The sequence below is a fragment of the Oryza brachyantha genome, chromosome 2, assembly GCF_000231095.2.
Source record: "Oryza brachyantha chromosome 2, ObraRS2, whole genome shotgun sequence".
NCBI classification, from domain to species: domain Eukaryota; kingdom Viridiplantae; phylum Streptophyta; class Magnoliopsida; order Poales; family Poaceae; genus Oryza; species Oryza brachyantha.
The window spans coordinates 4,860,520-4,877,826 of NC_023164.2; the positions used below are offsets into that span (position 1 = coordinate 4,860,520).

Genomic DNA, 17,307 nt, shown 5'->3' on the forward strand with positions numbered 1-17,307 from the left:
GTAGCTTCAAACAGAATCCGTAGGTTTGAATCCGTAGAAGTCAGAAGCTTTTTTATAGTTAGTTTCTGAGAATCTGCAGTGACAGATTCCAGAAAATAAAGAAGCCAGAAGTTTGATTTTCCAGCTTTTTTAAATTCTAGAAAGTTGGCTTCTCACCTGCTGCTTTTCAGAATGTTAAGCTTTTCCAAACAAACAAGATCCCAAGGAAAACATATACATAGCTAGTGCTCACAATACATAATTGTTTTGTTGAGAGGAGGGTTATTCATGTAGTCCGATTAGTTGATCTCGATCATCAGTTTGTGTACATATACTAGCATAGTATTGCTATGCGATTTAAATTAATAAAATTATCAATACTTTATTTTTATTATTATATATTATCTTTTAATTGATGATACATTTTACAAATATGTGGGCGTTTTGTCCCCCACACTATTCCCTTTTACTCCTATATAACGTAGAAAGTTGACGAAGGATGTCCGACATGTTGACTCTTTGCTATCTTCTTAGAAAAGATGAAGATCGCTGCTTCTTTTGTAAGGGGTTGTTTAGATGGGACTAAACTTTTTATCCCCATATCATATCAGATGTTTGGACACTAATTTAAAGTATTAAATATGGACTAATAAAAAAACTAATTTTATAAATGAGTGGTAATCCACGATACGAATTTTTTAAGCCTATTAATCCATAATTAGAACATATTTACTGTAGCATCACATAGGCTAATTATGGATTAATTAGGCTCAATAGATTCGTCTCGCGAATTACTCCAAGACTATGGATGGATTTTATTAATAGTCTATATTTACTATTTATAATAAACATTCGATGGGACAAGAGACTTAAAATAAGTCCCTGTCCCAAACACCAACTAAGTGTATCGATACAGTGACATTTTTTCCACTAGAAAAGTTACAAATCTTGCAGTTAAAGTCGCAACATAACTCTAGTGGCCAACATAGCGTACTACATAGTATAACAACCTTTTATAAAGCACAAGCAGAGTATCTCTTATATATACTAAAAGTCCATTAAATTTTTCTTGTAGAGGTCTCCTAGTTCTTCTCTATAAAATTAAGAAAAATCATAGAAATACTAATGATAAAGCAAGACACTTAACTGTTATTTTCCGCTTTAATCGGTGCATCCATTATTTTACACCATTAGATATCTATTCTAGACATGGAAAAACCCACCCAATCTCATCCATCCACTCACGGTACACACGTACTTTAGACGTCCATCGTCCTCTTCCTCCGTACATTTTTCCCTCTTATTCCCTCGCTCTCACGGTTCTAAAATTAGAAAAAAGAGTGTACAAATTGTAAAAACAAAGAAAAAATTTTGGCCATCAGTTTCACTTAAAATGTTGGAATCTCGAAATAAAACACACTTCTAATTTTTTAGGTTTTTTCTTGAAAAAAAAAAACAAGTTCAACATTTTTCCTATAAACGGGACCAAAAAGTTGAATCCCCATCAAAACATCCAACCAAAATTGAAAAACAAAACAGAACATCAAAACATCTGTTTTCGCTTGTACCAGTGGACCCGTTTTTTTTTCAACCATTTGATCAAATCTAAAATTTCCTCGTGTATATATTCATACAAAATGGAAGAAAAATATATGCTTAAAAAAATCCGAATACAATGTCTCTATGACTCTATCTGCCATCCACCAGGCTTTGGTTTCCTTCCCAGTGGGTATATAAACCTATTGCCAAATGGCCCCTTAATGTTTGTAGTTTGACTAACAATGATCGATTGGTGATTATTGAAATTTATACGGCCATATACATGATCAAACATACTTAAATAATATATCATAATTTAAATATTTTTAATTTCTTGCTGATAAAATAATGTGATCAAAAAGTTTGAATGTGAAGAATATGTCAATATCTAACTACAAGTGTTTGAAAATTTAGTCAGTTTCATTTTTTTGTGAAATTCATTTTTTTGGTGAAAACCAAATTGCAAATATAATTTGTGAAAATACAAACATGGAAAAATGATTGTTTGGTTTTTTATGGAAAAAGTCAAACAGCATATTTGCAAAAGAAAATTTTGAATAAAACTTTTATACATATATTCTCAGTGATCTAAAAGCTAGAGCTGGAAAATTAATTTCGGTAAAAAAACCTCAAAATTTAATGTTAGAAATTTAAACTTTAGTTTATAACCATAAGAGAAAAGATGAGGGGCACAATTTCTTATATTTTGTTTAGTGGATAGTCATAAAAAAGTACGGTGTCGAACAACTCACCTTTTGTGAGCCTAACCTATAATCACTGAGTAGTACTTCCTCCAATTCCATAGTACTTTGCATTTTGGACAGAACTAAAGCCAAACTTTAGAATTTTAATTATTAATAACTTTTAAAACATTTACTTTAACGGAATTATATGTATATATAAAAACTAATCTTAAAAGGTACTTCAATAAAACCATTTTTATTATAATTGTTGATATTACCATATATATATTGTAATTGAACAAATTACGGTCAAAGTTACCTTTTGGAGACATCATCTTATTGAAAACAATAATTGTTATGTAACCAGAGGTAGGAGCAGGAACACGCTCAAACAGTTCTGGTATGAAGCTGCTTTCTATTCTGGCAAGCAAATTTCTCGCCCTAATGTACAGAACCGAAGCAATACATCACCCTGCTAAAAAATTGTTATATACTTCATCTGCCCCCAAAATGTGACCACATAGGATGAGATTTGATCTATCCTAGAAGTCTGGAGCTACGAATCTAGACATGGAGGGAGTATTGAATAATAATGGATCATTCAGTGTCTCTTGATACATTATACGAGGGCGCCCCTTTAAACTAGCAGCCCTTTGGTATTGGCGGCAGCTTACAGATACAACAAAACCGAACAGGTTCCCAAGACCCTTCTGTCAATTACCAAGGGGATGCCAAACAAATTCCCCACTTGAACTGTGTAGATGGGAATGGGTCAGGCCGCAGTACGTTCCAAGCTGCAGATTTGCATCGGAGCAAAATTGATGAGACTCTAAGCGGCCTGAGCTTGTCGACCAAGCCATGACTAGAGTGTGCTGACAATCAAGAGAAGCTATCAGAGGCCTCTTATCAGGGTCACTCGCCGTCTCCATTGCCAAAAACTCCAATGCGCTGTCTTCGCTTATCAAAAACTGCCCTGAAGGATTCACCTTCATCACGGAGTTGATCGCTGAATCGCTTTTTTGTATCATTGTTGATTGCCCCCTTTGTCTGCATGGAATTACCTTCAGCTAAGGGGTTGGAAACCTGCAAGCAACAGGATAATAAATTGAACTGCCAGTAGTTTCAATGTATGATGTAAATGCTAATCTGAGTCTTCGTGTATTATGTGGATAAAGCAGGAAAGACATTCCCTTTCAGAATCCTAACCAAAATGAAATATGGAGCACGATTCACATTTTATGCATGACTAGGATAAGATGGCAAAGAGGTAAACGAATAGGAGACCACAACCCCACCAGTGATTTCTAGAAGGTATGGAACTATACATAGTGCAGGAAGGTCAAAAGACCATGTAAGTACCAAAACTTGAGTAAATAAATCAATTAGGCTACTGACCAAATTGTATCCTGATCCAGGTCCTATGATTAATGAAGAAGTCAGTCTTCTCTTAGCTGCACCAATAGAAAAACCACCCTTTTCGAGCTGCAAGGAAAGAACAAAAAGAAATTGAATAACAAAATTGGTCACATGATGCACAGCAATAAACATGTAGAAGTATAATCAAATATATGATTTTGTAATACTTATAAACAATTATATACATTTAGTTCTGTAGTTTAATAATGAGATTGGTTTTCTTGCAACGACATGACATAGGCAGCAAATGTTCAGCATTAACAAAGCACAGGAGAAAAAAACATACCCTGTCTCCCCAGCTAACTGTTTTTCGATGAGTGCCGTAGGTTTTAGCCAACCCAGAAAGAGCACGTGTACTTCCCTCTGCATGTTCAGACTTCTCGATATCCTCATCAAAATCTTTGGACCATTTACTCTGTCCTAACTCTTTGTAGCCATCCAGGTCATCGTCTTCTGGTGAGTCCCACTTTTGTCCTGCTTCTGAGATGTCTAAACAGAATTTCACAGGGATGACTTAACTTGTCCCTAAGACTATCACTAAGAATCTATTCTAATTTTAACTCATGAGGATAGCTTTCAAGCAAACTAAGAATCAAAACTGACAGTCTGCTACAATTGATGGATGCACTACAGTACTAATATCAGAACAGTGGTTCCACACCCATGCTATGGTGATGGTGTAGGAGTATCATTGTTCACTGATATTCAGAATAGCAGGATGTCTTTTGCACCTAACCATCTACTTCAATCCCACAGTGCTTGATTTACGGTGGATTCAACTGGTCTCTCCAAATTTCATAAGTGTTGCAAAAAGAACTCCCTCTGTCCCCCCAAAGAAAAAACAATTCATGGCTACAAATCTGGACATAGGGTATGTCCAGATTCGTAGACAGGAATTGGTTTTCTTTTTTGGACAGAGAGACTAAATATTTGGCCACATTATCTAAACTAACTGAGAACTGTGCCAACAGAACAAGAGAAGGCAATTGGTACTATCATCTCGAATCAGCAGGTCTAGCTTGAGCTTGACAAAGGTGTATGCATCCAAGGATCAGAGCCTCAGACCACCCATAGTGAAGAGTTTTCTACATTTATGTTGTAAAAATACAAGGATTTCCTAAAAGTTTTGAGGGTTTAAATGTTACAATAAATTGTAACAAAAGAATGTCCACTCATCACTGAAGAATGATAGGAATCCGTACCTTGATCATGTCCATTTTCTAGTGATTCAGACTTCTGTGTGTTTTCAGCTTCAGTACTAGTTGCTGCGTTATTGACATCATCAACATCTTCTGTGTCCATATCCACCTATTTGAAGTATGATAAAATTTGAACACATAGATCTCTTTATAAGTGACTGGCAGGGTAGTGATATACTAATATGTGATACCTCTTGAATAGAATGCTCTTGGAGATTGTCGTCATGGAATAATGACTAAAATTATCAACACAAAACATGAAAAATATTGATTAATCATGTATCTAATAGCAAGTCTTACATCTTAACTGCGAATTATATGGATACTGTCAAAAAAGCATACATGGATGTCTAGTCGAAGATATAGTGGTGGAGCCTCTTCCCAGTCTGCTGCCATTTTTTTCACATCATCTACTGTAAACCCATGCACATTCCTAGCAGCACAGCCCTGTAGTTCACAAGATATCAGCAATGATTTCTAAGTCAACTGAAGAAAGAGGTGTCCATATGTCGCTTATTTAGTGGGTCCAGATTGATGGTGCAAATGCGTAACATATTCATAGACATTAGATTTTTATAACATAAATATGTATATAATTAGTGTTTAAGCATGCAAGTGTGCTATGTAAAACCTTCACAACATTCAACTTCAACAAAAACAAATGGTCAGTAAAACTAAAATGGAATGTCCACAACAAGAATTGTATTTTGTACCACACAATCACTTGATGACCCAGTACATGTTACAAGCTGGTTATTAGTAGCACCACGTGAAATATTATATGTGCAACTTTTATAAGAAAATAGGAACATCTGATTTAACAAAACAGAAATAAATTATCAGATGGTTAAAATGTATGATCCAAATACTGGTAAGATAACTAATGGGAGCACATGCAAGACTTTTTACAGCCTGATACATATATAGATCGCCTACATAGCTAACATATTAAGAAATTATGCCAAGGATAAATTCATGTCTTACTCAAGAAATAAGGTGTCTGATATAGCACATTAATATACATATTAACTGGGTAAGCTTTACATAGTGATAGCAGAAACTTACTGTTGGATCCTTGTATGGTGCCTCCAGCAAGTACACTTCATAGCCTGATTTCTACAAAAAGAATAGAAAAACAGTTAACTTACTTTCAAATGGCTACCAACAAGACTACTATTCAGAGAATATAACTCAAAGTAAATGTAGAGGAACAGAGTGGCTCCTGAATGCCAAAGTATAATCCAACAAAAAGTTGCACGGACCAGTCTAACAGAAAGTCACAATAATTTGAACAGTCACTGCCTATTTGGGCGTATCATCTCAATTCTAAGTCAATAGTGCCAAGAAAGTGGAAACTAATGATGCTTTGGACCAACTGAAGCACCAAGAACTATACCAATAATGCAAATACCAAATCCCTTTTAGCAACTCAACAGCTGATTAAGGGTATGTACAACAAGCTGACTACCATAAACACTTGAAAACAAACCAAAAAAACGTTTATATCATTAGGCGAACCATGTAAAATTAAAAGGAAGACCCCACATGCAATTAATTGCATATGGAAACCAGAATTACAGCTGGCACAAACGTCTACACTCAGAAACAACCAAATACTCCCATTATAGCAGAGAAGGAAAACAGAAGAAAAGGGAGAGAAGGGTCCAGTGGACTGTCTTAGAGCAAGTTTAATAGTAGAGCTAACAATTAACTATAAACCCATTTAAAGATCGTATTAGCATTAACAAGTACAATACTTTAGCTATAAGGTTGTCTCCTTTTTAATCCCTCACTTCTCTTTTTAATTCATCCCTCTTGTAGTTGTAACATGTGCAAAGGTGGCTCTAGCATTGAGATTTAAGAGCCTTCTTCCTTTTCTCGTCTTTCTCCTCCACATGTGCAAAATTGGTGGTTTAAGCATGCTATAAGCACTCTAGTGTACTAGCTCTAATGCCTTAGCAGTAATAGATGCATAGTACTATTTATCTTCTTCGAAGCTTTAGAATGCAAAAACTTGCAGGAAACAATTCAATTCCAGTAGGAATATTGGTGCATTACAAAATGGGTGCTTAATTTTTAATATGGTATGCTTGTGATAGGAGTACAACTAATGTAGTATTGAGAAACCATTAATAAAAATGGAAAGAAAGAAATTAGAAGATTCGTGTTGTAGCCAAAAATAAATTTAAGAGTGTTTCCTGGTTCATAATTTGCAATAAAGTATGCTTTTCAAGTGCAGGCCACCTCTTGATCTAGAGCAATAAAATAAAAACAGAACCCCTCGAGGATTCAAAACCATAACAAAAAGTTCCAGTAAACAATGTAAATTCTCGCGCAACAGAGACTGAGAGTTTACCTTCGCACTTGCCCAAAATTGAGCAAAATCAGCTACCCGCAGATTGCGGTCATCCACTAAAACAGCCAAGGGATACCAGCAATAAACAAGTCAGTTACCACAGATCCAGCATTAGCCATTGCTAAAATGAAGGCATCACCCGGTACATTGCCATTGTAGGCCTGTTGCTTAATTGAATGTCTCGAACAGTACAAAACATAAACCACTAATACAAATGGATGTCCTGTCACCCTCCGAATGTCTAGGGAACCCATTGCCTATGTCCTAATCCCAGAAAGTGATCACCAAACTGTTGAACTTAGACAAAAATCGGATCATGGATAAAAGCCAATTGATTGTCAAACTATGATAATATGATGTCAATGAATATATGATAAAAAAACATAAACATAGGACACTTTCTTTAGTCAATGATATTTATGGAAAATACATGAGACAGAATATACTTTAACCACCAAAGCAATTACCACCAAGGCACCAACATGAATTATATCATTAATTCCTCCTAAAGCAACAATATTTAAAATGATTCATACCAATCACAAATGTAAAACTCCCTTCATCAAGGGTCTTCTTAAATGCATTCAACATGCTCGATCTGTATGTCTGTCCAATAAAAAGGAAAATTAGCAACATTACTACACCAAACAATAAATAGACAGATACATGAAAAACAATATTTGCACTGTAATTTAGAAAATGAGATTGATAGACAATGCTTCCATATATGGTATACAGATTCCATGACAAAAAAGTGTCTTAACATTAACATGTGTTATGAGGTATAGTATATTTAGAATACAGTCTGAGATATCATATCCTTTCAACATAACAATGACTTGTAGGCAATGTGTTGGCATTGTTATTTAAAGTAACCTGAGGTATGTGATTTGTCTAAAGGTGTGCCTTAGTTCTAATGAGTAAGGACTACTTTTACAGGCAAATGCAACAGTTTGCCACAGCATAGCTCCAACAATTGGCAATAGGATTCATAAGAAATAAGAAAAAGGAATAAACAGAAACAAAAGGTATTTCATCACCTCCTCCATTTCAGGCTCATAACAATACTCGATCACTTTCTTGGTCAGCTGCTTTCTTCCTTTAGATGTATTAGAAGATTTTGACCCTTCGTTGTCTTCGACTTTCTAAGAGCATTAAGCCAAGTTACAAGACAGAATACACATCAAATAAAACAAAATTGTAAGAAGCAATTCGAATATATGGTGAAAAATTATTTTGAAGGGTTCATGATTGACTCTGCTGCTATTTTTCAACTGACCTTCTCAACCTCAATCATGAAATAGTCATCCATTGAATGAATTCTAGGTGCATTTCGACCATTCTCAACTTCAAGATCACGCAATGCCTTTGCAAGATAGCTCTTTCCACTACCTATAAATTGTAACAGCAGTAGCACAGATATATAATATATGAATTAAATCCCCAGATTAAAAAAATATGGATAGTCTTGCAAACTATTAAATAATGGTCATAAGCTTGCATGTAAGTAGGAGGCAAAAAATTTATGTATCAAAATCAAATAAATAATGTCACAAGCAGTACTCTAGATAATAGACAATGGCAATTGAAATAGATGCCTTGATTCCAGCTACTCCCTAGGCCCATTCTGATTCTCTCGGACTATCATGATACGCTTGTTAAACGTTACAAGAATAATAGCACTGTGAAAGTATATTTTCAGCCATGTGTTTATTGATGTTGTTTTAGTTGTTTAATCAATATAATTGCCTCTATTAAGATCATGATCAAAGTTAGATGGAAGCAAGCATTTCTCAAAACAAAATATATTTATGAATGCAAGAGCAATAAAAATAGATCATGTGTATTATTTTGTTAACTGAAAATTAGGAATTTTATAAGAGTGTGTGTGTGTGTGTGTGTGTGTATAAAATATCAGCAACTCCCAGATATTATATGTAGAGGAAGCCACAGCAATCTCAACAAATAACAGGTGCAGTAAAGCTGCTACCATGAGATGAACACTTCCTGAGGTATGTTTAACAAAGTCAAGCTAGGTGTTGTGGCCTTGCCACTGACCACTGGCCAGTATACAAAACTGTCAACATTGTTGGCAATATTCTTTTGAATGCTTAACCAGCCATGTGGATATTAAAAGGGATTGTGAGAAAACCTGGCAGCCCACGGAGGATGATAACAATATGATCAGGCCGTGACCCATGAAGTGGCTGCTTGAACAAGTTGGAGGCATTAATCACACTGATTTTAGCATTGTTGATGGAACGATGAGCGTGGGTTTGCCTTCCATCTCCCAACTGCTGCTCTAAATGTGGTTGATATGTCGAACCCGATACCTGAAACATATGTAGAACAACAGGTACTGCTTCTGGGTGTATCCAATCATAATCTATACATCCAAGTTCACAGAGAGAAGATCAACCTCATTGTGGCTGGGTCCATTGTAACAATTTGCAGGCATCGGGCAAGCTTGGTGCGAAGCCTGAGAACTAGGTGGACGCATAGTTGCAGATGGAGAACCAGAATGAATTGGAAACAACGATGATTTAACACTCTGCGGAGGTGGTGTGGCATGATAATCTGGGGGAGAAGGTACAGGAGGCTCTGTTGGTGGTGGTGGAGCATCTGCCTCAGGATGCCAACTGCGGGAATCATAACGGCTTCTTGTCTCAGCATATCGAATCGGTGGAGGGCGCGGCGGCGCGCCAGGTGATTCCTCACGCTGGAAGCGATGGTAATGGTGGTCATGGTTGAAATACCTCTCCTGAGGCCCTCCAGGCACAAAACCCGGACCTAAAGCATGCATCTCATGCTCAGGCGGCAACATTCCGCCGTGCTCGTAATCGGGGAAATTACCTCCTTGCATATAGGGATTGTTATAATTTGAAGGAGGATAGCCTCTACCTCCTCCATAGCCGAATCGATCCGGAGGATACGGTTCGCCGTGCAACAGCTCTGGCGGCGGCAGCGGGGGGCGACCGTGATCTCGGATCAAGCCTAGCAGCCGATCGCCCGGCGGCGGCAGCGGGGGTGGGATCCCATCGCCGTACGCATCGAACGGGGGCGGCTCGGCCACGCGCATCCGCTTGTGGGGGCCCTCCATGTCGATGAGCTCGTAGGGATGCGGAGGGACCCACATCGGCGGCGGTGGCGGAGGGTGGAAGGGGCCGTGGTACTCCGGCAGAGGAGGAAGCGGCGGCGGAGGGTGGAAGGGCGCATGGTACTCCGGCGGGGGAGGCGGCGGCGGCGGGTGGAAGGGGGCGTGGTACTCCGGCGGGGGAGGGGGCGGAGGCGGGTGGAGATCGTAGGGGAAGGGGTGGGGCGGGAGGGGCGGAGGCGGAGGCGGGCAGAAGGGGAAGTGGGGCGCGGCGCAGACCGGGCAGAGGTCGTCGCCGGCGGCGGGGAAGCGCCACGGGTGGTGGTCCATGAGAAGGCGGATAGATGGGCTCGGGGATCTAGGGTTTAGGGGAGAGCAGAAGAGAGGGGAGGGGAGGGGAGGGGAGGATCGCGAAACTTCGAGAAGATTCGAGAAGTTTCCTGCGATTCGGGTTCGCTGCGATGCGGCGCCGCCTGGTGGTCCAGGTTCTAAAAATTGACAGAAGCCAGAAGGGTTCTATTGGAAATTGATGTTGTGTTCTTCAGTTTTGGGTTGCCCTGCATATGCATTGAGGACTCACGTAACCCAGGTCTTTATTTAGTGCCAAAAAATTTTTGACAGGTCACGTCGAACGTTTGATCGGATACCGAAAATGGTTTTTGGAGACGAATAAAAAAGTGAATTTCACAGCTCGTCTGGAAACCGCGAGATGAATCTTTTGAGCCTAATTAATCTGTCATTAGCACATGTTGGTTACTATAACACTTATGGCTAATCATGCACTAATTAGTTTTTATTTCCATCTATATTTAATACTCTATTTAAATGTCTAAAGATTTGATATGATATTTTGGGAAAGTTTTGGAAAACTAAACTGGGCCTCACTTATATTTATAAACCAAAAATTTAAATGTCCATCTTTTTTTTCTTTCATTTATATTTATAAACCAAAATTTAAATTTTCAATCTTAGAATTGACTTTGGTGTTTTTATTATATTTTATTTTTATTATTAGATCACGGAAAAACATATACAAACTTTTATTCATAACTTATTTTTTATTACAAATATGGTGTTTTATTTTATTTATTTCTTAAAAAGCCAACGAGCACCCTGACGGTCTCCGTTCTCCAGTACCACGAGGTATAAGTATTTCTAGATAGTTTAGTCTAAAGGAGTTTATACTCACTTTAGCCATTAGTTCATGAATATTAATTTCATTATATTTCTTTTTTAAACACCTAATTGACTCTCTAATCATTGATGAATGATCAAAATCATGAAAGTTACTTCACGATTGTTTATATTGTAGTATAAACTTTAATAATATATTTATTATTTCATGGGTGTTTATTTCATGATTGTTTATATTTATATTTTGCAATGGAGCAAGTAGTTGAAAATTGCAGTCATTCGTCCTCCCTCCTCTCCTACTCCAAAACAACCAGGAAAAACCCAACCACTACCCTGCGGAAATAAAAAATACAATCATACCCCACACGCACAACACACCGCGAGATTATCAAAGTAAATAAATCTTTTGTTTTATATATTATGCCCATTTTTTATTAATTCTTAGAACAATCAATAGCATGTGTTATAACTTAATGTTCTGTTATAAAACATATGTAACTTAATGGGTTTGGTAAAGAAGATTGGTTGAGAGGATCAAAAGTAAGATAAGGTCTATTTTATTATGAAGCCTTCACATTCAAATTATTTAGCATATGGAAAATTTTAGATCCGGACAAGTTAGCCTCTAGCAGAGTGAGGGTAATCTATTTGTCTTGATTCAAGAGCCATGGGCGTCAAGGTTCCTACTTGATGGGGTGGAATTTCAGGATATTAGAGGTAAATCAGACTTTACAAAAACAAACAAAATAATAATAATAATGAAGTTATAACTTTCACAACTCATGCTCTTACAAAGGAATGCCCGTAAAGATAGGAGAGGGCACCTCCGATGTTAAATACGGTGTGACATGGTTATTTATATGTAGACCTATGAGTGGTGGGCCCTATATGTCAATCATCATGTCAAGGGCAATTATGTTAGGAGATTACAATCCGTGAGGATAGCACATGAATTAGGTATAGCCTCAAGTGACATAATGATATGACATAGGATTTATAAATTTGAAAAGAAAAACATGTTGACATGAATAAATCATTCATGAGGCACCTTCGGACGCGCGATAGCAGGACGCATTTGAAATTTACACCTTCTCCAAGCAGGAAATCCATTTGTCTTTTTTAGTTTCCACGCATACCAATTTTCTTTAAGATAATGGAATTAATTCTGATATTTTTTAAAAAAAAGAGCTATGGACAATTATTGTAGAGGTGGTAGATAGAATGTCTATGAATTTCAAAATCAAAATCATGAATACAAGGCGATAAACTATGTAATCATCGTTTCTCCAGTGGCTTGCAATTGGACATGGTCCTTATTTTGTTCCCAAACCAAGAAACAAAATCTCTGAAATCGGAGATTGACCGATCGACCGAATTTTACTCATATCACGACTGGTGACTAATATCAAAATATATTGAAAGATAATGTCGAGAGAGTAACTAAACCGTAAATCAGCTTTCAACCAAATCTACCACCAACACAATAGTTGAGGTCAATCCGACAAGAATGACACACCGGTCGTGAACCTCCGATGCGATGACTCCAAAAAGATTAAACCATCTAAAATATCCCCATCGTTGTTCCAGACATTCGAAAATGAGTTTTCACCTAGAAAGTCCATGCAAGAGAGCAATACATCGCCCCCAAAAAGGTGTGCGGCGGACACAAGAGAATTAATCGTCTGTCCATGTTTGAAATTTCACTATACACTTTTATACTAGTGTAGGGGATCGGAAATTTCGGACATAATTTTTCAAATTCAAATGTAATAATGATCGTTTTCTTTTAAAAAATATAATTTTTGATAATATAAATGATTATTTTGGGATTTTTAACGTCCTTATGGGACCCCCACCGAAATTTGCGAAATTTTTGAATTTCGGAATTTTTGGAACGAAATCGCAAGCCTTTCTGCTGCTATGATGCTATCAAGTCGTCGCATACTCCTCTACCAAGTGATCGCGCGTAGCCCTGCATCGGTGTCCAAGTCCGGCGTGCCCGCCGCCACCGCAGTGGTGCTCTCCGATGACCAGATCCGAGAGCGCCAGCCATCCCTCGCCGCCTCTCTCACGCTAGTATAGCCTCCCACCGCAGCCGGCCACGGTGTCGCTGGCCGCTGGGCTTTCGCCGGACATCCATCTCTCATGTTCGCCAGATCGACATCGGTGTTGTGACTCCGCCGCCCCCCGCCCTAGCGAACGCCTGCGGCATGCTCCTCCGCCTCGCCGGCGCGCTCACTAGCTGTTCGACGAATTGCTGGAGCGAGCGGGCCGTCGATCCCCCGCTTCAGCGCCCTCAATCCTCCACGCTCCTTAGGGAAGAAGGGTTGCCGCAAGCTATATCACGGCCACGAGCGTGTTGCTGACTTGCAGCAAGATGTATGTGCTGTTTTTTTTTTCTTTTTTCATTTTTGAACCTATATGGTTTGAAACTCTCACCACAAGATCGAAAATCATTTTCGTTATTTATTTACAACCTCATCTTTCCATTTCTGTCTATACTTATAAGCTAAATTTAAATTTTCAATCTTAAATTTCGAGTTGATCGTAGTTTATTTTTCAGTCATTGTTTTTATATTTTAGTATGTAAAAGTTTTATTCATTAATTTTTTTATTTGTAAATATATCATTTTCTTTTTTCCTAAAAAAACCAAACTATTACTACCTTTCTATTCACATTTTGTTGACCTAATTGTACATATACTCTTGCCAAGCTGAGTTCTTCCTAACGTTTGACTTTTTTTTTATCAGCTTAGTTTGTTTATTGATGGATATATTTCCCCCTTGTTTTACGATTTATTGGTATTTTCTTGGCAGGAAAAATGTTCAAGTCGAGTAGAAGGTTATTGAAGAGTCACACTTGATCTGAATTTGCACCATCCTTAGCAAGCGACACGTGATCAAGAAACTGATATTAGGTATTAATGCTGCTTATCCTCGAGAATCGGGTATTCTGTTTTTATTTCTGCTTATGTTATAAGCCAAATTTTAAATTTAACCTTGAATTTAAAGTTGATTTTGAGATTTTTTATTATATTTTATTTTTCAGTATTTTTTATCGCTAACAACACATATATAAAAATTTTATTCATAAATTATTTTCGTTTACACATATGTCATTTCGTTTTTTCTTTGAAAAAGCCAAGTGATGGCCACGATACTCTTGTGTTAAATTAATTTCTTCCAATGATAAATTGCCATCTCATTTGCAGAATTAGTTTTGAGTTTAAATTTTGGAGCAAATCTATCAAGATTTTGGTATGCGAAGTGCTGGAGCAAAATAACCATATGCATAGCTACAAATACAAGAAAAGAAAGATTATGTCAAAAGATTTATGAACTGAAGATTATGTTACCCACGTTAATATACTCCCTAGAGGTTTACACCGAGTAGCTTTTAGGGTTGGCTGCACCGAGAACGCGAGATGGAGATGGACAAATCAAAATCAAAATTGCCATCTTTGGGAAGTTGATGATCCCTTTGTACTCTGTGAGAGGATGAGCCCACTGGTTTAGCTCGGAATGTTCTTTTTGCAGAATATTTTAGTCTCGCAGTAGTGATCTCCTCAGGGTAGAATACGGTGTTAATAGGTGTACTACTTTCCTTAACCACAGTAACGATAAGACTGTAAAGGGTTTAGTTGGTGGATTGATTTACCTGCAGAATTAAATGCACTTGCAAATGGCCTTGAATAATTCCATATACTGCTGTTATGTGTTTTCTAACGTAGACTAGATTAATATGAATGCAATGAATATTTACATATATAAACAATATATATTAATCAATAGATAAATTTAGACATAGCTAAAACATCTTAAATTTATGAAATAGGGGAGCATATAATAGCATAATGAGTGTGTCTATATAATCATGTACTGTATCTTTTTTGCGCGCCGGTCATCCCATAGAAACTACTAATTTTGAGTTGTGAAATTAGGCCGTGTCCGGTAGTAAGGTAAGTAACTATAGTAGATTGGTACATAATTAATTAATTATAAAAAAATAAAAAATAGATTAATATAATTTTTAATGTAACTTTTTGATAAAAAATTTTGAAAAAATATACCGTTTAGCAGCTCGAGAAGCATATGCTTGAAAAAAAAAGAGAATCTGGATTAGCTATGCCATGCCACCGAACGAACGTGACCTTAATGGGCAGAGACATACATAAACTTGTTTATATGATTAAGGCACCTGTTCGATACAACAGTTTGGTTGGACTATTCCTCGTTTAGTTTGGACATGTTTTTTTATAGTTAAAAGGTGTATTTGTTAAGACTTTCTATTTGAAAGTTTGTCTTAAGAAATTAAATTATCCAATTTTTAACTTTTAATAGTTAATTAATATATTTATTTGCCGCCAAAACAACCGGGTAGAACGGCCCTAAACCTAGAATAAAGTTTAATATAGAGTAAAAATACTTATACCACACGATGTTATCTAAGTCTATAAAAGTAGATGCTTGGATGTTAATGTGACCATCCATGATAGTGAGAATTTTGTATTCATATGCCCTCTCGCTACGGTGTGGTCCAAAATTAACTCCTATCATATCAATCCCAATGGTACTCTATGATCCTGTTTGGATTCCAAGAGATTTTTATTTTTTATACCTATCATATCAAATATTTGGATACTAATTAAAAATATTAAATATAAACTACTAATAAAATCCACCTCATACTCTGGACTATTTCACGAGACAGAATCTATTAAGTCTAATTAGTCCATAATTAGCAAAAGTGACGCTACAGTAAACATTTGCTAATCGTGACTTAATTATGCTTAAAAAATTTGTGAAATGAAATAGACTTTATTTATACAATTAGTTTTGTTATCAGTCTATATTTAATACTCCTAATTAACGTCCAAACATCTGATGTGACAAAGGACAAAAAAAAGTCTCTGAATCCAAACAGCCACCGTGGCTTCTTAATTATCGCTATCCCTGGTCTAATATTGGGAGTAACAAAGCTTGTTAAGAGGAACTATCTCCGTTTCATATTGTCTAAATTCATCAATTGATGAATATATATAATTTATATATGTACCTATATTCATTAGCATCCATATGAATCTACACAAAGCTACAAAATTTTATATTATGAAACGGATAGAGTACTATTTCTGTTAACTTTCATTGACTAGATTTATATTGGTGATAATAAATCTAAACATATATATAAACAATATGCATTGATATATAGATAAATTTAAACATAACTAAAACATCTTACAATATAAAATAAAATAGATGCAATATACATTGACCTAAATATAAAATTCACATCATTTTGGATAGCGACGTCAACATCTGAGATACATTATATGTATTTTGGATCTTGTTTAAAAGTACATTAAACCAAGATTAGAATTCCTTGATATGCACTTTACCAAGTTCATGTAATTAGACGATAGCTTGGTCCAGATTTATGGTCTGACCATGCCTTATAAAGACATACTCTTTAGGCTGCTTTCGATGTCCCCATGTGAGTTAACTTAGCATGTACGCACGTTTCCTAAACTGCTAAACGGTGTATTTTTTGCAAAAGTTTTTTATAGCAAAGTTGTTTTAAAAAATCTTATTAATCTATTTTATATTTTTTAATAATTAATAATTAATAAATTAATTATGTACTAATCTATTAATACGTTTTTCACGTCAGATAAGTTAACTTACCAATCCTCACGACGAACTCGGCCTTAATAAATGAAGTTATTTATCTTGCAGCTATACCTTCTTTTGCTTTGCAATATAATTAACTATTATCAAATAGTATTTTTTAACAAAATTTATTGTCGAACCCATATCGCCAACACCATTTCATTCATTACTGATATTTTAACTTGTACAATCCTAACCAAACTTTTATCAACCATAAAGCCATCACTACGGAAATAT

General features: G+C 36.4%; 1 protein-coding gene across 2 annotated transcripts; it reads right to left on the bottom strand.

Moving 5' to 3' along the window:
• Positions 1–2,476: 2,476 nt before the first annotated feature.
• On the bottom strand, positions 2,477–10,810 carry LOC102717865 (YLP motif-containing protein 1). 2 transcript variants are annotated; one of them, XM_040520739.1, is made up of 13 exons: positions 9,592–10,810; positions 9,325–9,505; positions 8,452–8,564; positions 8,213–8,317; positions 7,709–7,778; positions 7,173–7,228; positions 5,882–5,932; positions 5,159–5,263; positions 5,008–5,052; positions 4,820–4,925; positions 3,904–4,106; positions 3,597–3,683; positions 2,477–3,284 (listed from the first exon to the last, which is right to left on the bottom strand). In XM_040520739.1, the coding sequence occupies exons 1-13, from the start codon at positions 10,594–10,596 to the stop codon at positions 3,114–3,116; spliced, it is 2,298 nt and encodes a 765-aa protein (XP_040376673.1). In that variant the 5' UTR covers positions 10,597–10,810; the 3' UTR covers positions 2,477–3,113. The 2 variants fall into 2 exon arrangements, with proteins under 2 accessions (XP_040376673.1, XP_015689477.1); XM_015833991.2 differs by having other exon boundaries at positions 3,904–4,097; positions 9,592–10,348.
• Between the last annotated feature and the right edge of the window lie 6,497 nt (positions 10,811–17,307).